The sequence below is a fragment of the Mastacembelus armatus genome, chromosome 22 (genome assembly GCF_900324485.2).
Source record: "Mastacembelus armatus chromosome 22, fMasArm1.2, whole genome shotgun sequence".
NCBI lineage: Eukaryota > Metazoa > Chordata > Actinopteri > Synbranchiformes > Mastacembelidae > Mastacembelus > Mastacembelus armatus.
The window spans coordinates 3,591,219-3,612,775 of record NC_046654.1 but is presented as its reverse complement, the minus strand read 5'-3'; the positions used below and the strand labels follow the sequence as shown (position 1 = coordinate 3,612,775).

The 21,557-nt window shown below is 42.4% G+C and overlaps 1 protein-coding gene across 4 annotated transcripts in view; it reads left to right on the top strand.

Moving 5' to 3' along the window:
• slc8a3 (solute carrier family 8 member 3) overlaps positions 1 to 21,557 on the top strand; it is a 95,099-nt gene that overhangs the window by 40,317 nt on the left and 33,225 nt on the right. For 3 of the 4 annotated variants that reach the window (XM_026298973.1, XM_026298963.1, XM_026298953.1), the window contains exon 3: positions 20,512 to 20,618. The exons of the other annotated variant lie outside the window; for it this stretch is intronic. In XM_026298973.1, the coding sequence (XP_026154758.1) occupies positions 20,512 to 20,618 (107 nt within the window). The remainder of the gene's footprint in view (positions 1 to 20,511; positions 20,619 to 21,557) is intronic. 4 annotated transcript variants of the gene reach the window in all.

Genomic DNA, 21,557 nt, shown 5'->3' with positions numbered 1-21,557 from the left:
CTTCCCAATTTTAGTTAATGCCAGAGAATTAATTTTCCAGCCTACAAAAAGTTGACGTGAATATTGACAGAGGAAACTGCACTGTGTTGTGCTGGACACAGTGAGACAGCGAGTAATTACCAGGGATGTTTGAGTGAATGAGTGGAGTTGTCTGTCTGCAGCTGGTGTGTATGTGCAGCGCTTTGTGCATTGAACTATCTGAAGCTGCATCATGGTGGAAACTGAAGAGCAAAGAGTTCAGGTGGCGTTAATTTTACTGCACACCTTCCACATCTGCCAAGGATGTTGACAAGTCACAGAAAACAGTCACTTTGTAAGAATATGTAAAATATCTACAATATCAACAATAAACACTTAAAAATGAGAAAGATCAATTTAACTGTTCCTCTATTTTATATTAAAAAGGTAGCTTGGTGTTCAGCAGGATTGCACCATAAAAGAAGTGTCTTTTCATTTAATATACATTTTTGTTTTTTAGTCTTCAAATGCTTTATGATTTTTGTTTGATTATATTTTTATTCATAGCTACATAATCCACTATATGCTGTTAATTTCTGGTCAGGATCAGAATAATTTTAACCTTGTTTTAACCTCACAAACCTGCCAGGGGCACCTATGTTGACGTGCTCTTGTGCAGCAGGTCAGGGTGCCATGGAACTGCAGCAATAAGAATACATTCAATAAGTGTTTTTATACCAGTGTGATTTTGTATCTGTGTCTAGTGTATAATAAAAATGCTGCCATTGTCAGAGTTTGATTTACTGCAGAGCCACAGTCATCACCATCATCATGCTCATAAATACAACACTTGGGAAGGATTGTTCACTGATTGCACTAAACTGTTTGTGTTTGTTCGGTATCCACAGTGTTGTTGTGTCCAAGGGGGGAAACAGTGTTGAAGGACAAACTCTCCGCCCTGATCAGATGACACTCATTTAAAACATGTCAGCCAGCTCTTCCCCCGTGGGCCACGTTTTTGCCTGCCATGTTCCTATGTCATTTATTCCCTCTTTGTCACATGTCATCCCTGTTTGTGCTGATTTACATCAGTCTGTGTCTGGAGGCATAGACAGATAACTCTAATGGGAACTTACTAATGACGCCTGGCTGTAGAGTTGGCTCAGACTGAATGAATGAGGGTTGTGCGCGAGCAAGGAGCATAGAATCCAAGCGGCCATTGCTTGCCAGATGGATATACTGTAGCAGGCAGACAGTCTGTGTACCTCTCTGGCAGACTGCAATAGGAGGAGGAGGTATGGATGTATGAACAGCTGGTAACTAAAGGAGAGTGTTTGGGGCTGACAGGAAGAAAACAGTGGAGCAGCAGAGGTCAGAGGTCAGGGGGCAGCAGGCAGTGCCCTGGTGAAAGACTAAAATTATACTTGTTCGTTCTCTCTCGGACACAAGAGTAACATCGTTAAATCTTTTCTTTTAATTAGTCTTCAATAGAGCTAGTGATTAGCATCATCACCTTACTGCAAAAATTACCCCTGGTACAGCCGAAATGTCCATTTTCTAACTGAGATAATTGACCTGGAAGCATCCAAGTGGTCACAAGAGCAACTGCTCAGTTTCTTAAAATTCTGAGAAAAGGTCCATTTGTGCTTCTTATGCTGAAGAACCTGCTACATTTTCCAACAAATAACCAGGCAAGTCAATCTCCCACCAAATAGTCTTAGCATACCTTACCCATACCTTATCCATTCATTGTATTTAAACATGGATACTGTGACAGCTCCCCAGGAGTGGAGACACTGCAGGTCAATTAGCCCCTGCTGGCTGGTTGCAGTATTGCTCATAAACCCTCCATGTTAGCAGATGGCACTGAATCTTGTTGCTAAATGTCAGTCTGCATATTACTAATATTTTTGCCTTACTTTTCCGTAGTGGCAGGAAGTTCGTCACATTTTATCCACCTCTGTGTAGCTGCTTTGTGAGGCTGGACTTGTGGCTAACTGAGCTAAATATAGATCCTCTGCAGGTAACGATAGTTAAACAACATGTTTGCATGCTAACAACATTTAGCTGGTTTTTAGTTATGAACCTTTTGTTATAAATTGATGGGGCGACTGTGGTAGATGAGAAGTTAAGGCATGAGTGTGTCTCATGGCAATTACATTGTTTTCCCAAAATAAACTATCACACTGATTGTAGAACCAGGAGAAAAGTCTTGCCCTGGGGAACATGGACACCTGGCCCAAGTATCATCTCTTCAATAGCTGAGAAATTTGACTCTGTATCAAAGTGCTGGAACGACTTTATTATTATCCCTAAAGGCATGTTGTCAGCGGAGCTAAAAATATTGGCATTGTATGTTCTGAATTTCCAAGTGTAATTCAGGGTTGTGCAGAATTGTTTCACAAAGTGTCATTTTGTTTTTCACTGTTCTTGATCAGCAGCGTACTCGTTCTCAGTAGAGGTGATAATGACTTAGTCTTGTACAGCACATCGTGACATTTTTATATTGATAAAACAAGAATTTTTTTTCTTGACAATCGACTTATTTTTGCTCGTGAGGCCAGTGACTTTGACCAGAGCAGCAGATGCACCGTGAGTCAGGCATAAACCCAAATCTGCAACTTTATTTCTGACTTTTTTCGTTGTTCCAGTGACTCCAGCATTGACCTCTTTTGATAGAGGTTAATCCTTCAAACGTCTCCAGCTTGTTGGCAGGTTTTACTGCAGAGGGTTGGGGCAGCTGGAGGACGCTGACTCCCTCTCCTCTTCTCCTCACAAACCCTCCCTCCCCACCCCCTGCTCTGCCTCTGTATTTGGCCCAGCCGGCACACCTTTGAGGCTGTGAACAGGTGTTACTTCCCTGTCAGGGGCCGCTCTTGAGAGAGATGGCAGGAATGAAATTGGCATGGAGATGACTGGGAAATCAGGTCAACATCCTGAACTCACACAACAAACATAGCTATGCCCCGCCAAGAGTTTCTAAAAATAATGATGTCACCAACGGGGGGTGGACAGGAAGACAAAGTAAATGAAAGCAGAAGCGTTTGCTGAAGTAGAGGATGTGATGAGTGCGAGGGTGGCCTGGAGAGAAACAGATATAGAGGAGCGGAGCAGATTGGAGGGGGAGGGAAAATGAGGCAGAGGATGGAAAAGGAGAGTCTTGCTTGCCAGGGCGAGACATAACCTCACATGATTGTCCCTGCCACACCTTGTTAGGTGTAGTGCTGCACTGAGCCCCTGACAAACACAAGAGGAGGGACATAGGAAAAAGTGGAGGAACAACAACATGCAGGAGGCGGCATCGTATTGTTCAGGCTGAGATACACGGTCACACCGTGTGGGCAAAGAGAAACTCCAACAAGAGACGAAGGAAGACGATGCGAAGTGTAAAGAGGGATTTGCTCAAACAACAGGGGAGGGGGGAAAAATATGAAACTGTCACACCTAGGTCAGGTAGTGTTTGCAAAAATGTCTTAGTGTTTGCATGAACCTACCTGAAAGGTGGAAGGCCTCTTGGGTACCATGAGAATAAATGTATGTAGGAAAGAGAAACCTTCCAGTGTTGTAACCAAAACAGTATCTTTGACCTCAGGAGTTTCCCAGAAATATCAGCAGGAATATCTGCATTTCAGTTGGAGGAAATTTTATTTGTTGCCCCCCAGACGCTCCTTGTTCAGGGGTAATATTTCCTGATGTCCTAGGAACTACTGTATGGAGGGAAGGTTGACAGCACAAACACCACACCACCAGAAACCAAGGTGACTGCTGTTTATTTATAGCTGCCATTCATGTGGTTAGCAAGCACTAAATGCCATTAGTATTAACATTAAGAACGGGAATATCTTGTAATGCTTCTCGATGTGTAAATGAATGGAGGGTTGAACACTGGAAAATACATTTTGTGGTTTTTCATACTGTAATTGTTCCTTAGAGAACATTAGTCATGAACTCATCACGCTGACCGGCTGAAAAGCTGCACAGACATATTGGACAGATGGATGAACTGTTCGTCAAAAAATACATGCACCATTAAACTCCATTTCTTCTCTAGCCATATTTGTGACCTTTAACAGAGCCAGGCTAGCAGTTTCCCCCTGCGTCCAGCCCCTATGCTAAGCTATGCTAATGAGTTACCTGTTCTGGCTTAATATTTAACCCACATTCTTGGGAGTGGCAATGATCTTCTCATCTAACTCTATTAAATAGACGTACGAATTGTTTTAAATTAGTAGTAGGATGAGTGAGAGAGCAAACAAAACAAACTTGCTGAATGCTATTATAAACAACTACAATTAAAAAAAAAAAAAACACTGAAAATTAAATTTTTCACAATTTCCTTTCTGTTGCCATTTCTGCACTTCTTTTTCACAGCATCCATTAGGTACTCTGGTCTTTTAGGGAAATAAAACATTTTTCTTGTATTTTACCTAATACCCAGATGCAAACAACAGTACTGTACATGACCTGAGTATAGCTATATGGACCAGTTTGGTGGAAAAGAGAGAGGGAAGATAAACAGGGACGTTGCATGAGGATACTGAAAGAAGGCTCAAAGAACAACAGAGGTGAATGAATGCAAGCCTCTTAATTGAATAGATGTGCAGCTCTAGGGCCCGTCCATGAGAGGTTTTCAACAAATGTCAGAGTGAATGAGGAGACTGACGTAGGACACGATCAATCATTTTAGTTCCCAATGCTTTTTTTTTTTTTTTTCCTCCATTTCTGCCGTCCCCTCTCTGTCCTATTTGACTTAAGTGCTTCTCACCAAGAACTCCCCCACTGACTGACTAGCTGATTTTTGTCTTCTCTCAGGCAGAAGAGCCGCATTAGACCGCTTCAGCACTTCACCACCCCTCACCTCCTCCAGTGCTAGACCCTGTCTCTTTGCATGCTCCTTCTTCGTGGCAGACGTTTTTAGATATCTCTCTATACACCTGCCATCCTTTTAGTGCACCTTTCATGGAACAGCAGCAAAGGGGATGTTGTCTGAAGCATTAAATGCTCCAAAATTAGCAGTGGATCTTCATGGAGAGGCCATAGAACATTTAGAAGGTGTTGTTTTATTTTGGTTTTGCAGCTAATATTTCTCCTTAGGGAGATGAATTATTTGGTCCAGAGGTTGTTGGGTCACTGATTTGACGAAGGAAAGTTGATGGTATCGGTTTTGATAATGTTCACGGGCCTTTTCGGAACAGGTGGCGCTAGAAAATGTCCTCATCCATGGTCTGTGCTTAGAGAATAGATTGCATGACTCCAGCCTCAAATCTGATCTCCTGTGCTGTTAGCTAATGGTAATGAGGATTCAGGAGGACGGATGATGGCAACATGTTCCATGGGATGGAATTAGTGCTGAGCATTTCAACTCTCCCTGTGAGGCAGAGGCTCTTTTATCCCATCATTATTGGCGGAGACAATAGTGTGGTTAATCTTTTTAAGACAACACAGCGGAGGGCCAGGAGGGAGGGAGGAGCCGTCCAGTAATCTCATCAGAGACCAGAGGACACGGACTGTGATGGAGACGAGTTCCTCCCTTACATGTTGAATCATCCTCCTCTCCTGGCTCATCGCAGCGCTCTCCTCCCCTGTTACTCCTTGTCACTGTGTGTGTGTGTGTGTGTGTGTGTGTGTGTGTGTGTGTGTGTGTGTGTGTGTGTGTGTGTGTGTGTGTGTGTGTGTGTGTGTGTGTAGGCACCTTCAGTGCATTAAAGAAGGATGTACGGTGCCAAGGGAGCTGTCAGATGAACAGTGTACTTGTAAGGTGAATGTGTGAAGAGAACTGAAGTCTGGAGGCTGTGATGCTATGACATGAAGATAGTGATCATCATAGGTGAAACATTTTTTTGTCAGCAGCTGGACCAAACACACAAAATAAACAGGGTTAATTAAACCCAACGTAGTTGGTTGGATTGGATTATAAGTCACTTGTTTTTTAAAGTGTGCTGCAAAATATGAATTACTTAACTTTGTACTCAGACTGTTGTAGGGCAAATACCAGACAGTAAATGTGCTTCACTGACCACCTGTCATTCTTTCTTATCAAGAGACTCTCAAATGACCACGTGACAGACAGAGGCAGCCAAACGCATAATAGAGAACTTTTCATTAGCATTTGCTGGCTGCACTACACTGGAAACATTATACTGAATTGAGAACCACCCCCAGTTATTTACATTTAGAAGTGGGCTGAAAAGAAAATACAGCTACAACTCAAAGTAACTTTGGTGAAAAATTAACATTATTAAGAATTAATTCATGGGAAACTGTTAGCATTGTGACGTTTTTGTAACCCATGAAATATTACCAAAATTGCAGCAGTGGTGGTTAGATGACAGCAGACATGTTAGTATATTAGCATGCTAACACAGCCAGTAGCCTCCAATCAGCCATTTAACCCAATTAACAAATTTCCATTGAGCGGCTGTGACTCCTTGTCCCCCCTCTGACCCCTCAAATGATTAATTGCTTGTTTTATAAGATGCTAAACTGTTCAAAATGATAAGATATCTATTTGGGTTTGATCGAGTTGCACCCATAAAACCCTGGTCTCTTGGGTTTTCTCAGTTTTTCTCTGAATTATATAATGTTATGATTTGGAACAGACTCTTACAGTAGTGTCACACTCGAGCAGGAGCAATAAAAGGTTTAAATGTGCAGCTACCTGCAGTTCATCCCCCCTCAGAGACAAACATTTTCTGACTCACCTTCTAACATGATTTCTTTTCTTTCTGTGAGTTCATCCCTCAGCACCCACTGGGACAACAACATATATAATATAGAGGAGGATTGATTCAGAGACAGTTAACCTTATTGTTAACACCCCATTCCTCGACCCAGCCTTCGTGCCTGCTGACAAAACCTTGCACCAGCTCGCCACAGTTTAAGTGGGGGCGTAAATTAATGTAAAGCATGAAGCGGAGGTTCACAGCCTTTGTTGCTGGCGAGCAGCCACATGTTGAGGCCAGAAAATTCCTTTCACCCCCAAGGAAAATGTTCCATTTGAGCCCGTAGACTACATGTAGTGTTTTAATCTGCCAGAGGACAGAAGTGGAGCCGCTCTCATAAGCTGCTCAATAGAAATTCATTGGCAAGCTGTTTGGTATTTATAGCGGTTCTATGCAGCCCAGAGGCCAATGGAAGACTTTACACTGTCATTTCTGTATAATTAGGAATTTATCAAGCAACCCATTTCAACATCAGATGACACTACATTGGTCGCCAGCCCGAAGGTTAAGAAACTGTGATGTACTGTAGAGAATTGCGGTGGAAAAACCTAGCTATAGGCGTGATATCTATGTGTACTGAGGAGTGTGTATGGGTGCATTGTGTGTACAGGACCCCAGGCTGTGAAGAGTGTTCATAATTTCATGGTGTGTTTGTGTGTTAATGTGTGTGACTGCGTTATATGCGTGTTTGTGTGTGTTGCCATTGAATGTCACAGAAGCAGAGGTCTGTGGCTGGAAAACACACAAATAGACCAACACACACTCTCATAGCCCCCCACTAGTGAAAATCCATGTCCCAGACTATTTTTAGAGCTGTATGCATCTTCCCTATGCCATGCACTCCTCAGTCAACGATGTCTTTGAACATGCCCCCAGTGCCAACGCACACAAAAAGACACATGCACTGACACATTTGTAAGTCTGTACAATACTTATGAGGACGTTCACGGACATAAACGGTGGTTTCCACCCTTTTTTGCCTGTGGTCTCTTAATGCAGACAGTTGAACAGTTCTTAGAGGTTTGTCAAAATAAATAATAAAATATTTTATGATGCCTTCTTTCATTTCACACTCTTTGAGACGTTCCCAGGCCCCACATAGGGAACTACTGTCTTAAATGACTTCATTTAGAGATAAAACTGAAAGTGAGTTTGGTAATAATAATAAAGTTTGGTAATAATCCCTCACTGAATAGGTAAACTGTTTGCATGCCACAGTAAGTAGGTCAAAACTAAACCAGGAAGTTGAGATGTAACTGTCTGACTGTGATGGTTAAGGTTAAAGCAGTGTGTTGTCAGAGGTCGCTTTGCATCAGAAGTTGAGTTCAGCTATTTTGTTGGATGAATTTCTGTGTCAGGACCTTTGCTGGGCTACCTTATGTGGCCTCAGCAAAACAAAGTGGAAGTTGGGGTTGGTCTGTGTTGGTCTAAAAATGGATACTCACCTTGTCAACGCTTTGTATTATTGAATAAACTCTGGTTGATGTGAGGCGTCCGTGTTTGGTGTGATGGCTCTTCCAGACTGCTGAGAGCCAAGTCAGATACAGTAGCACTTTCCCAGCTTTTCTCAGAACTACAGTTCAGCTGTTGACATGAATGATATTTACAAGTCAAGAACTGGTAATTACGTAAACTCCGATATGACATGAATGTGACATTAATCCTTAAACAGGCCCTTTGGACAAGCAAGTACCAGCTTGAATGTCCTCAGTGATGGTACAACAACACACATGCACAACACAGTAAATGACTAAATTTACTGACTACCCAGCGTCTGCTTATTCCACTCTAACTGTAAAGGTAACACAGAATGCACATGCAACATGTGCCGTGTGTTGGTCAGCCACGCAAAACAGTCACAGAGAAAACACAGAGCCCAGTGAAAATGTGCTGGAGTGGAGTGGCCTTGTAGGTTTGTGCTGAGCAGGTTGAAGCCTTTAGAACAAAACCTTTTGAGCGTCCTCGGGCGGGTCACTACCATCACTTGTAGTGTTTCTGCATCGTGCCACAGTGCTGGGGGTAGCAGTTTGATCTTTTTGCCTTGCTTTGTAAATAATATTTTGTCCAATGGAATTCAAATAATGTTGTGGTTAATTTCAGCAACACATCAGTAGCCAGAAATGAATTATGCTGACAGTAAGTTGCCTTTAATCTGGTCTGACAACTTTGACACTGTCCACAACAGTGAGGTGAAGTGATTCTCAATCACATGGATTTAAGACTCAATAACTCAATGCACACTGTATTTTTCAACCAAGCATTATTGTAGCTCATTTAACTGATTACCACACCTTCAACCAGAAAAAAAGAAATTAATTAATTAGTGAAATCAGCCACTGTAGCGTTTTGTTGGAGTCGCTACATGGTGTAGAGCATTTCTGTATCTGTACAGAATGAATTAAATCCGTGAAACTAGCTGACAGGGCTGTGAGGCTAATGAACAGTGAGAATATATTAAAGTTATTACTGCTCAAATAGAGCTTGTAGGCCAGGCTGAGTGACAATCAGACAGAAGGTTCTTGACTTAAAGTCACACATAAAGTTTAATTCACTCTTCTGGTAGGAAAGAACAGGATGAAATAAAGTTCTGAAGAAACTAATCGCTGAAAGAGATATCCATATGAATCCCCTAAAGTCGGTGAAATGTGTGCACACATTGAAACTCTTGTATTTGTCAGTCTCAGTAAAATACTCATTTAAAAATGTTTATTTCATTACAGATAGCTTCATGTGAGGACTTAGATTAAAAAACACTAAATATAGCCCCTATATACAGTTCAACAATAATAAACAGTTCTACATTTTATGATATATTCTTTTTATTGAGCGTTAGATGGAAACATTGCTATCATTTTATTTATTTTTTTGTCTTTATGGAAAATGTGATGCTAGCAGCTGCTTAGCTTAGCATAAACTCAACAAGCACCCATGTGATTTGTCTCAGACCATAAAACTTCAACTTACACCAACTACTCCTAGACCATAGATGCCCCGTATTTCCTCAAAACGTGGACTGATCCTTTAAAATGGACCCATAGATTCAAGCTTACAGGTTTGAAATGAGGAGTTTTAAAGATCTTCAGTCCACAGCAGACCACAACACTGACAGCCAGCTTTCTATTTCTGGAACTTCAACAGTTTGGCTTGTTTCTATACATGACATGAAATGTTGGGCTTTATTATTTCAGTGCACTGCATTTCTAAGATTTACTGTTCCTGATACAAAGGGGAGCTTGTCACTCTCCTAAGTCATTCATATATGATGGTGTTTGTCATTTGGCTGCGGGGGGTTTGACTTGGCCGACTCCGACTCTCTAAGCTGTCACGGACCCACGCCCGACACCCAGAATAGCCCTTGTGCATTTCTTGCCCTCAGCCCAACCATCTCCTTCACCCACAGCAGGACGCTACTCTGGCTTCCATTTCAGAGGCCTGACTGCGTCCTCTATTACTTCCTCTCTTCCTCTTCTCCTTCCCTTGTCGCCCCCTATCAGGCACTTCATCTCTGAGTGTTTTATTGCATTGTGTCCTTGTAGAGGAGAACCTTTGGGTTGGCTCCAGACATCCAAAAAAATATAACTCACTTTCCTCCCCGCTCACCTTGCTCTTGGCTCAGAAAATACGGAGCATTCACTTGCTCCCCCCGTCCTCTGCCTTACCTTTGAGTGTCCTCTCCCTTTTGTCTTCTTTTCCTTTTGTCTTTTTCTCCTTCAACGCTGGCAGTCAGCATGTTTTTATGGAGACAGTGTTGCAAGTGTGCATGACAAGTGAAACCAGCCACCTCTACTCCCTCCCTCTACATAGCCAGCCCTCTCTGTTTAGATCAGCGACCGTCTCTTGCCTCTCCAGTACATTTTATTCTCAGCGGTCTCCCTCATGTCTTCAGTATTCCTTAAAGCTCTGTCTCTCTGCTGTCTATCTAAAATTCTTACACTGGTCTTCTTGATCACATTATTGTTTTTGTATGTTTCAACTCATTTCAGATAGGAGGTATTTACTACAAGGGATCAGGTGACCCCAAATATTTAATCAAGCCATTTAAAAAAATCAGATTATCCAGTGATGTGATTGAAAATCATTCACTTTTGTGTTGTTTGAAAAATATAAATTAAAGCTGCACTGTGGCGTTTTCATGCATATACATGATGTTCACAGTTACAGTACGTTCACTGTTTGTCACCGTACATTTCCTTCTTTTTTTATATTTGGATCTTTCATTGTTTATTTCTATGTTTACTTGCTAACAGCCTTCTTCCCTGCTTTACACTGCATTGTTGCATTTTGTTCCCATCTACTATAAATAATGGAGGTGATGTGGAGCCTGTTGCTGGATGTGTATTGTGTGCATATGCAAGCGTGTTCTCACGGATCTGCAAACAGGGACCCTCATGTAAACATAGCTTCATAGAGTTACTGGTGGCCCAAACTTCAGCGAGTAGCATTAAAGCTGCAATAGCTGCAACTTTTTTCCATTTTCATCACCACTTAAACTGTCAGTTTTATTTTTGTTTGTTCGGTTGAATCATTTGTAAAAGGACATAAAATAGAGAAAATGTTAATCCAAAATTCAAAAGTCTCAGACATCATGTTCAGTTTGTTTTATCAGAGTCAACCACCCAAAAAGACCCAGTTTACAATCATATTACAACATTTGAGAATCTAGAATTAATGATATTTTCTTGTTAAATGTCAACCAGTTACTTACATATGAAAGTTGTTTGCTAATTCTCTGTCACTCAGCTAATCGATAACTGTCTGTCATGACAAAACACCAAAAAGCTGCGTGTTGTGATCACTGTTAAACATGACTGTGCTGATCCAAAGCTGGGTGCTTACTGGTGATTGTTAGTGACAGCACTCTGCAGGCCTGAGAGGGTGTTATCCTCAGCTTCCCTTTGTTGTTAACTGCGTTATCCATCTTTGGAATGAGAGGGATGTCCCTGTGGTAAAAGAAGAGACTTATAGTTGCAGCACAAAGGCGGCATATTTTTCTTGTGTTTTAGGCAAGTTGGGACAATTGGTTGGAGGAAATGTGTGTAATGTGACGGGACACAGGAAGCCAGCTGCTGGTGTGTGATCTCCTGGTCATCCCTTCCTCCACACGCAGCATGCATCAGCTGCTGAGATTTATGTGTGTGGGTGTCAGAGAAGCACAAGGATGAAGTAGCAGACTGTCTGTCAGCAGACAGAGGTAAAGCTGTTAGAACTCTTTATTCCTCCCAGGGACAGTTTCATTGTGCTGTTTAGCTCGGTGCAGCCAAATGAATAGAAATGAATGGAAAAGGTTGAAGTTTTACAGAAAGTGTTCGTGTGTCATGTGTCGCATTTAGAAAAGAGCCAGTCTGGTGAAAGGGGTTTTGTATCCATGACAACAAGTAAGAGCGAGAGCAGCAAATGGGAGCGGGTGGGGTGCATGAGGTATTCGAATCCTAGACCTGAGAATGTGACAGATCCACAGGATCTGAGGGCACATTCGGCCACGCTCCTGCTCTTTGAAATCTAGCACACTCTGTAACCTGAGCAGCTGCCCGCTATAGGTAAGCTAAATGGGAGGTTTACTGCTCCCACGGGGATGGATCCACGTTGTGCAAGGCCAGGAGGTGAGAGGGCTTAGGGGGGGACAGCTGCAGCCCCACTGAAGAATTCTCATAATCTGACTCCAGCTTCGTGACTACCCATGATTCCTCTCTTAGCTACGGTATTAATAAACCTGGTTCACGTTTTGATGTGAGCTCTTATTATGAGTTGCACGTCAGTCACAGGAGCACACACTTCACAGCGAGTCATCACCTTTCCATCTGTGTGTTTATGTGTTTTCCACCACTACAACACTAATGAGACATCCACCAGCTATGTCCTCTATCTGATATTGTAAAGTCATATAATACTTTATTGATCAGTCTGTTGCCGTGACCCCTCACCCTTCCTCCAGAGTCAGATGCAGCTCAGCATCCCTTGAGCTCTCAGCGATTTAGGGGTCAATTGCTCAGGCTGAAATCTGAACACACTGTGTTTTATTGTTGAAGCCAGGGACAGTAAATAATGGTGGATGAGGTGAATGTTACATCATCCACTGGTTTTAAACTGGTTGTTTTGAAGCCATTGTATTTATGGAGGCCTTTTTGAGCCGAAACAGGCAGAACAAAGCCAAACTCTGAAGCACAGGAGGTGAATCCAGGCATCAGTATTAGGGCGCAACTCCATTTCAAAAGTAGCGTCAGTAAGGTTTATCACACTGTCTAGAACTATTAAATGAACAAAATATGTATTGGTCTCATGAAGATAAAATAATGGATTGTCACCGAATTTGATCCACTTGAATGACTGTTGACTCTTAGTCTTGATAAATAACTGAAATAATTATTCAGTTATCAAATTTGCTGTTTCTTAACCTTTTGTTGATTAACAACAGTTCGTCACTAAGAAAACAGCTCCCCGTCATGTATTTTTTAATGACAATAAAGTCGTTCAATTTATTGACTTTTTATTTTTTTGGAAAGGTTTGATTATTTTCTGAAAGCACAGCCTCAGAGACAGTAGACTGTAAACACTCAAATACTTAATATTATCAGCACATGAGATCTGTAATCCTTATGACATGATTCATTTATTACAAAAAAAAATACAAGGGACTTGCAGTGCACCCTTAATCAAACCTGTGCCTGCTGTTTTCTCTCTCACACTGCTTTGTTATGAAATGAATGTTTGTTATTTAGTTAAATGAATGTTAATGTCACTAATGAATCACCATTAACAATAACTCCATGGCTGTCTTCCATTTTTATTTTTTCTGCATTACCACATCTGTTGCCTGATGTTATTGGCCAGTAGTAGAACAGTGAAGTGACGCGTTGCTTCAGACATGAGGTGCACAAACAGCACACTAATCAGTCTCTGTAAAATAAATAAATAAAAACAACACTTCTAAAATTGCTTCCAGTGTGATTGCACCATTCATAAGCTGCTCAAGGACACTTCAGCAGGGAGGATCTTTGCCAAAACAGGGGCTTGAATTTGGGTCCTCTGGATGGATGACTGCCTCTTTCAGTACAAGGCCAACCCTCCGCCTCAGAGTGATTGAACATAACAAGTGATACTTACATCACATCTTGTATATTGGTAAATTTGTGAGCATGGTACACATCTCTCTCTCTCATTCTAGATTGAGAATCCAAACTGGGACTGACTTTGGCAGGCATGTATTATTCAAACAGCATCTGGCACTGCTGCACTAACTCTTATGCTTTCCCCTTAAACAACTTGCAATCATAGCTGCTGCATCTGGCTCAGGCTTGGCCAGCAAATTTTCAATTCGCCAAATGGAGAGTTTTCTGTGAACACGTGCCTCATTTCTGTTTGGTTAATGTAATATTTATGTCCGACAGCAGCAGTTCAGACATCGTTTCAAGAGGGACTTTTGCTTCCTTGTTTAGAAAACTTCTAGCTCCTTGTCATTTGGTCAAGTATGCTTTGATTTGATTGTAGACATGGACAAAGAGGAGATGAAGATGAGGCGATGAAGGGGCATCTACTTCAGGCCTGGTGGGTACGGAGTATTAAAGCTGATCACAGCTAGTCATCAGATTGGCAAGGAATCATTGAGAAATGTGTTTACTGGCGTTTTTCTGTGATTGCGAGGGAAAAGCAATAATCAGCACTATAACGAGCGAGGCCCATAATCCCTGTGCTTGGTGACAGAAACCAGGCCTGCTTAATTAAGGCACTGATTTCCCATGAGGCACTGCGGCCTTATTTTCCCCCTTGTCCTCTCACGTCTTTATTGGCTTGACTTTATTTGGGATTTTTAGCGGCAGTGTTGCTATGATCTGACTGAAACAATGTAGGTTATCAAAAGGAGATTTTTTTTTTGTTTGTTTTTTGCCACATTTTCTCTTCTGTAATTCATTTCTTGCCCTTTAGTTCAGGTCAGTTTAGTTCCAGCAAGATGCAGATTATGTTTTCTACTAAAACTCTTTAGGAACAGAACTCCTTGTAATCCCTCCACCATTAGGGCCTCCATACTGCAGTGAAGTGGAAATAATGCGTGGTGTTTAAAAACCATGCTTCAGTCCCTCCACACATGCTTAGCAGTGGTTAAATGCAGTCTTGCGTGAGGGTGAAAAGCAACCGAAAAGCACTCAGTAGATTAAGGGAAGAGATGAAGGCAGAGCAATTTGGAAAGATTGTGTTTAGTTCAAACCAGAAAGTGCCTGTGTCCGTGGCAGCAGGTGTTTTATACAGGGGGCCAAACGCAGAGAAAAGAAAGGTCGTACTTAATTGCAGCACTTTTAGATGCTTCTCCTGCTCTAGCCTGGAGTTCTTAGGTCTTTCTAGTTTGTGAGAATCTTGAGGCTTTGCAGAGTAAAAGCAAAGTGATTTGAGGATCGGTCTGCACCAGGAGTCAAGACAAAAGGGGAAGTGGAGATTGGATATCTCACATATCTCGTGTCACTTTCACTGATGTGATACTCGACCACAGCGGTTTCACGCTTCTAGTGGTTATATTATTTAGTGTTTGTGGAATGAAAGCCAGAGAGGAGACCAAAACAGTAAATCTGCTGTCAAAGAAGAGGCATGGGGAAAGAGAGAGGAGGCAGGCTAAAGCAAAACTCAGCCGCAGTGTGGTTTTTGGCCCCAGAACAGAGAGAAAAAGAGACTCTCTGCATCTGCCTCTCCATCTTTCTCACTCTCTGTTTCCCTGCACCACCTCCACTTTCATGCCTCACTTCTTGCAGTGTTTTAGTCTCTTCTTTCTCCTCCTCCATCTGCTCTGGACTTGGGGAAGGTCGAGGCTGTTGGCTGCAGGCGGCCCAGGGCAGCGGAGGTGTGAAGCCTCTAATCGCCTGTCATTACCCACTGCACTTCCCACACTAATATTCAACTCAAGGGTGCTATGTCTGCCATGTTGGCATCAATAAATCATTCTCACATTCATTTTGACACATCACTGTAATTCAGTTTGAGGAGAGAACACTGCTGAGAAGACTGACATCCTTTTTACTTCATTGTGCTTAGGAATTTTCTGTACTCTGCTGGATTTGTTCATCGTACAGATCCAGTTTGTTCTAAGCCAGAAAAAGGGCAGTTTTGACTTTTTTAAGTTTCAAATAGGAGCTTTACAGGCTGACATAAATGTTACCCTTCAAAGCAAATACTCTTACCAGAGAGCAATAACACAGTAAGGATGAAGCAACGGGTCTTCAGAAAATGCTTAGAAAAATATTTGGAGATTTTAGGAAACATGCTAGTTAGTCGTCTGCATGCCAATAGTACGTCAGGAGTAAATTGGCCTAGTTAGCTTAGCATAAAGTGGGCAGAGACAGGTTGAATGTCTACAGTTAATTCCCCGTAAAGTTTTCTCCAGACATTTGCGTACGGACATGATGTGTGTGGTGATATTTCAAGGTGCTGGCGTATGTTTTAACTTTGAAGCAACATGACATGAGATTGCTATAAATCTGTTTATCAAACACTTGGCAAGAAAATTAATCATTATATTATGGATCTACGCCTTTAATTCACTGTAGGCTGTAAATAAGCATTTAGCTTAAACGAAGTCCCATGACACACCAAGCCTGTAACAACAAGCAGATGCACTCGATGGTTGGTGACCCCTGCCCTCGGTTTGTGGTGTATCCTGCACCGTCTTCACTGGTCTGACCACCAGGTATAATTAGCTCTAAACCATCTTTGGTGAGTGATGTGAGCAAACACTCCTTTGTTTACACTTTGTGTATCTGCAGTATAGTTCTTCCACCTTCCCCCAATAAATGATGAATGCAGACTAACAACCTGCTAAAATGGAGACCTATTTCACTGTCACGCAGGCGCAGAACATACATGCTCATTAGCTGCCGGCTGTGGTTTGTGTGGTGCGTTCAAGTGCCGCTTTTTAGCAAAGGTGACGATCAGCGATGCAGCAGTCGGCCTTCAGCGTCGCTAGTTATTTGATGTTTTTGGGTTTGTGACCAGAAGGTTCCCAGTTAAATTCCCAGACATCACTAGTAAAAATGAAAAAGAAGTGCTCATTAGTGCAACATCTTTAACTTAAACTGCTCAGGTGAGGAATGTTCACCATGCAGCCACATTTTACAGTAAGGTTGCACAGTTTTGCATAAAGTTATTTATCTTGGGGCACTATGCGTTTGTTCTTTTACCTGTGCTGATATCAAAGGAGTAGAGGTAATTTCATCCTGTCTTTAAACATTTTCTCCACATACAAGATCTGTCATCTGGTTTAAGAAGAAAAACCCTAAAGCCATGTGAATTTAGGTAAGCCAGGACAAACTCATGACAAATTCATACTGTGACTCCTCCACAAAACCCTGCTCTTGATCTCTTTGCCACCAGAGAAGTGCCTTGTTCCATGTTTAACCTGAGCCTCTCTGAGCGTGCGTTCCCCCTGATACAACCAATATCACAGGAGCTCAGGCACAATAGCGAAAGCAGAACAGTTCAAGACACCGTAAATAAAAGAGTAGAGTGGAGAGGTGTGTGTATGCCTGTGTGTGTCCGTGTGTGCGTGAGCACTGTCACACCCTCGGTGTCTTTTCTGTCAACACACAGAGTGAAGCCATTCATATTTCCACCGTCCACTGCACCAGCAGCAGGACTGCCCCTGTAAACACCACACTGATTTGTGCTTGTGTGCACAGCAGGTGTTTGATTGTATACCCATCTCTCTCACACACACCCACACAACACACACCCTTCTTTCAGAGTGGCTTTTTGCAGCTTCCACAGTGGCTGATTCCAGATGTTGTGATAGCTGGATGAATTATTGATAATCGTCATAGACAAATGCAGATGTTGCTTAATGTTCCCCTTGCACTCCTCCTTGTCTGGGAAATGTGTGTTTGTGGACTGTTTGTGAGTACTTATGTTCACGTTGTGTGTGTAGGTGTGTGTGTGTGTGTGTGTGTGTGTAAACAGGGCTGTAATTATTGTCCAGGGTGAAAGAGTCAGGTTTTTAAAATACAGCTGTGCTTAACAAATACAGTAGATCACCTTCTACTCTCAGTATGAAAATCATAATGAAGGTTATTTCTAATTATTGTCTCTTACTTAGATCTTTATGCCCTTCATGTTATAATTACTTTACTATTGCAGCATGTTCTTGCAGGGAGCTCAGTCTTGGACTGGTACAGGGGTTTAAAATGTTGGAGACAGCTTGTTGAGCTTCTGAGAAATATCACACAAACATGTTGATAAACTGTAGAAGGTGCTCCAACGTGTCCATGATGCATACATGACTTTAAATAACTACATAACATGAGTGTTTAAGTTGACTTTCATCGATCCTGTGTTAAATTAGAGTTACCTATCTAGACCCTGCCACAGATTCAAATCTGACTGGACTTTAATGGCTTCCTGCACATCTTGGTGATTTGCTCAAAGGTACTACTGTATTAAGTTAGTGCATGGAAAGATTTGACAAAGCAGACAACAGGCCCATGAGCCGAGCTGTGTGTGTCGGCGTGTTTACATTGATTTAAGGTCATTTTCATTAGATGATTACTGTGGATAATGTAGGGGTCTCTCTTCGTCTGCGGAAAACATGCATTAAATTATCTTCATCTCTGAAATCTTACATTGCTGGTTCACTGCTCTCATCAGTGACACAACCTGCCCACCACCAAAAAGCAAAGACATAAAGTTAGCGGCTCGCTAGTGAACATAATAGAACATTTAGTAGCTATTGGCAGATATTTCCCTCAACAGTTAGGGGAGACCATGAACAGAGCCTGAAAGAGACTGAATATTGCACTTTTGGCACATTAGCCTACTCCGAAATGTGCCATTGTTTCTTATCTACTGGATGTGTAAATAGACAACTGCCTGCTTACGTGTCATATCAAATTTATCAGGTGAAGAAATGTCTGATTTGTTTGCAGCTTGCTGAGCTGCCCTGCAGTGGCCTGGAATTCTTAAAATGTAGTTTTAAGATGTCAGTGCTGTGCTTGTTTTTGTTGTACAGTAAGTCCTGTTATCTTTGTATCTCTGTATATTTTTCATGTGTGTGTGGATGTACATGCCTACTGCAGCCAGGTGTGTGTGTGCGCGTTTGCCAGGCCCCACTTGTCCATTTCCTTTCCTCATTCCTAATGAAAGGTGAGGTACTTTTCCGAGCACTGCAGAAACCTCACCTGGCAACCTGAGGAAAGCCCTGCCAGTGTGATGTGAAGAGAGAGAAAGAGAGATGGATTGTTCTGCTGTGTGTAGTGTGCTAACAGGATCTTAGATAGCAGGCTATGTCCTCAGTGAGCAGGATTCACATCCAGAACTGCACATATAGGTACACCAGCCAGAGACAGAGATTTAGCTACGTACTACAGCAGCTATAGAAATCCATTTAATTGCTCTGAAGATGATCAGATTAATGGCTTTCTGTACATTTTGTGCCCAGCATGAGTGTCTGTGTGCGTAAACAGTGGTTATGTGTATGAGGGAGGCATGTTGTGTGGGCACTGTTATCAGAGTCTTGACTGACAGAAGCCACACTATATGTCACAGTGCTGGAAATACATCAGTGGGATGTCAGGGAACCAGCTGCCTTTTGACTCGATACATGATACATGAGCAGTTATCCATAATAAATGCTGGCGTGTCGCTTATCTTATTAACCGAACCCCTGCTTTCCAAATACTCTCCCTAAATAACATGCGTAAAAATTGTATTTTTCTAGGATGAAGAGGAAAAGCATCTTCCCATGAGATGTCAGACACATAATAAAGTGTGTCATCCCTATTTCAGGGCTAGCTGCGCTGCTGTCGACTATTGTCGACTTGTCTGCCGCTTGCAGGGAATGCTTTTTGAGGCCTAAGAGAGTGGATGCAGTGAGTGTCATGACTCGTCTGGAGCATTGTCGGTTCATTTTCTTTCTCCGGCGTCAGGCAGGCGTGATGCACACAAGATATGCAGGCTGTGTGATGAGGCGCTTGCATGAGTTCAATTGAATTCAACAAAGCTGTTCCTCGAGTAGTTCCTGCTGTGATATGGTGAGGCACAGAGATATCTGGGTACCTACTGACCACTTAACTGCCTGCACTCGTCAATAACTCTTTAAAAAGATCAATTAGGGCGATCAGTGGTGAGAACGCCGCTGGGGCTGAGATGCCCTATTGAGCTGTTTCTCTGTGATGATGTCACATGCAGCTCTTTTCCAGAGAAAGAGCCTCACCCCTCCGGACATTTGACTTCATTAAAGGGGTGTTCTCCTCAATCCGGAGCAATAAACTCAGCAGTAAGCTGCTTCTCTCTTATTTGCCTTGTCTGTGCCTGGAGAGGTGGGGGAGCCCTCGCAGTGTCCAGCCAGCCGTCTGATTGAAAGTGTTCTGACTGAAACACTGAGCCATAAAAATCGATTTAGATAGCGACACTTTCTTTCATTTATCGTTCACTCACCTTTTTGCCCTTGTGAAATGTCCGTTTACACATTTTACAACCTGATTGATTACATGCTGCTGTTTTCAGTTCATTGTGTTCTGTGATCGGCTGTGCTACGGAGCGGTTTCCACCCTCCGTTCCACTTGTATCAGACGCCGTGATAAATGTGGTTGTCATGACACCCGTGGCAGCCAATGAGCTCACTGCAACCCGTGAGAGCGTCGAGTCCAGCTGCTGACAGACAGGCCGGTCCAGAGCAAGCTGACCTTTCACCTCTTAACCTTTCTTCCATGCTGATTATTAATCCTACTTACAGTGCACTGTGTCCCTCCATCGCAAATTAACCTTTCTCTTCTTCTCTCTCCCTCTTCCCCCTCTCTATCCTTCTCTGTCCCTTTCTTATCACACCCCTTCCTTTTTTCTTTCCCTGTTCTCCATCTTGCAGCAAACTTATTCACGTGAAAATTATTGACGATGAGGAGTATGAGAAAAACAAGAACTTCTTCCTGGAACTGGCCGAGCCTCGCATGGTAGACATGAGTCTGCAGAAAGGTGCAGTACTGAACCTATTTAATTGTCTTTTATCGTTTTCTTTCTCTCTCATACTATGTCAGTGTCTTTTCTCTCACTGTCTGCAGCTTCAGAGTCTCCCCAGGCCTCTTTGTCTCTTCTCTGTCCATTTCTTTTACCTGAACTCTCACTCTGCTGCCCTGTTCACCCCCCGCCACCCTCCACTTTCACACCGCTGTGCACCTGAGAACCCTCTACCTCATAGCCAGTCTTCCATATTACACCTAAAACTCCTGCAAAATCATCATAATGACAGTCTCCCCAGACAGCGCCGTCATCTGCATAAAAAGAGAACAGGGAGTCTAGGAGCTGCTATCATTTACCTCCACAGAACAAGTAGCCATTATTATGTAAAGACACGTATCGCCTAAATGCAGAGTCTAGTAGCTATTTTTAAGTATATGGGCCTGCTTGGGTGAAAAATATAAGCAAATTGCTGTTGGTGAAATGGGATTATTGATTTATGTTTTCTATTAGACATTCTAACTCACAGGACAGTGTGAATTTATTAGTCTGTATGAAAGTTTAACTTCATGAACCTAAACAATGTCGGTTTTTTTCTGCTGTGCAGCTCATATTGAGCTCATGTATTCTTTGTCAGGGGCCATGTTACTCACTGCAAGATTTATTCCTCCGCACAACAAGCTTGTCCCCAGGCTTTTTCCAGCAAGGTGAATATAAAAATATAAGCAACTCAAATCAAAGTGAGTTTTCATCATAAGTTTTGTTTGTTGTCTTGTTTCCAGCTCGTTGTTGGTAATGTCTGCTGAAAGAAGCCACCAGGCATTTTCTTAAGATTCACGCGCCGTTATCTAATGCAGTGTTATCTAATCACGCTCAGGGCCAGGGGACGGGTGAGGCTCACAAGCTGGTGCGGAGGGTGCAGAATGTAACACTTGGCTGTTGCCTTTAAACACTACA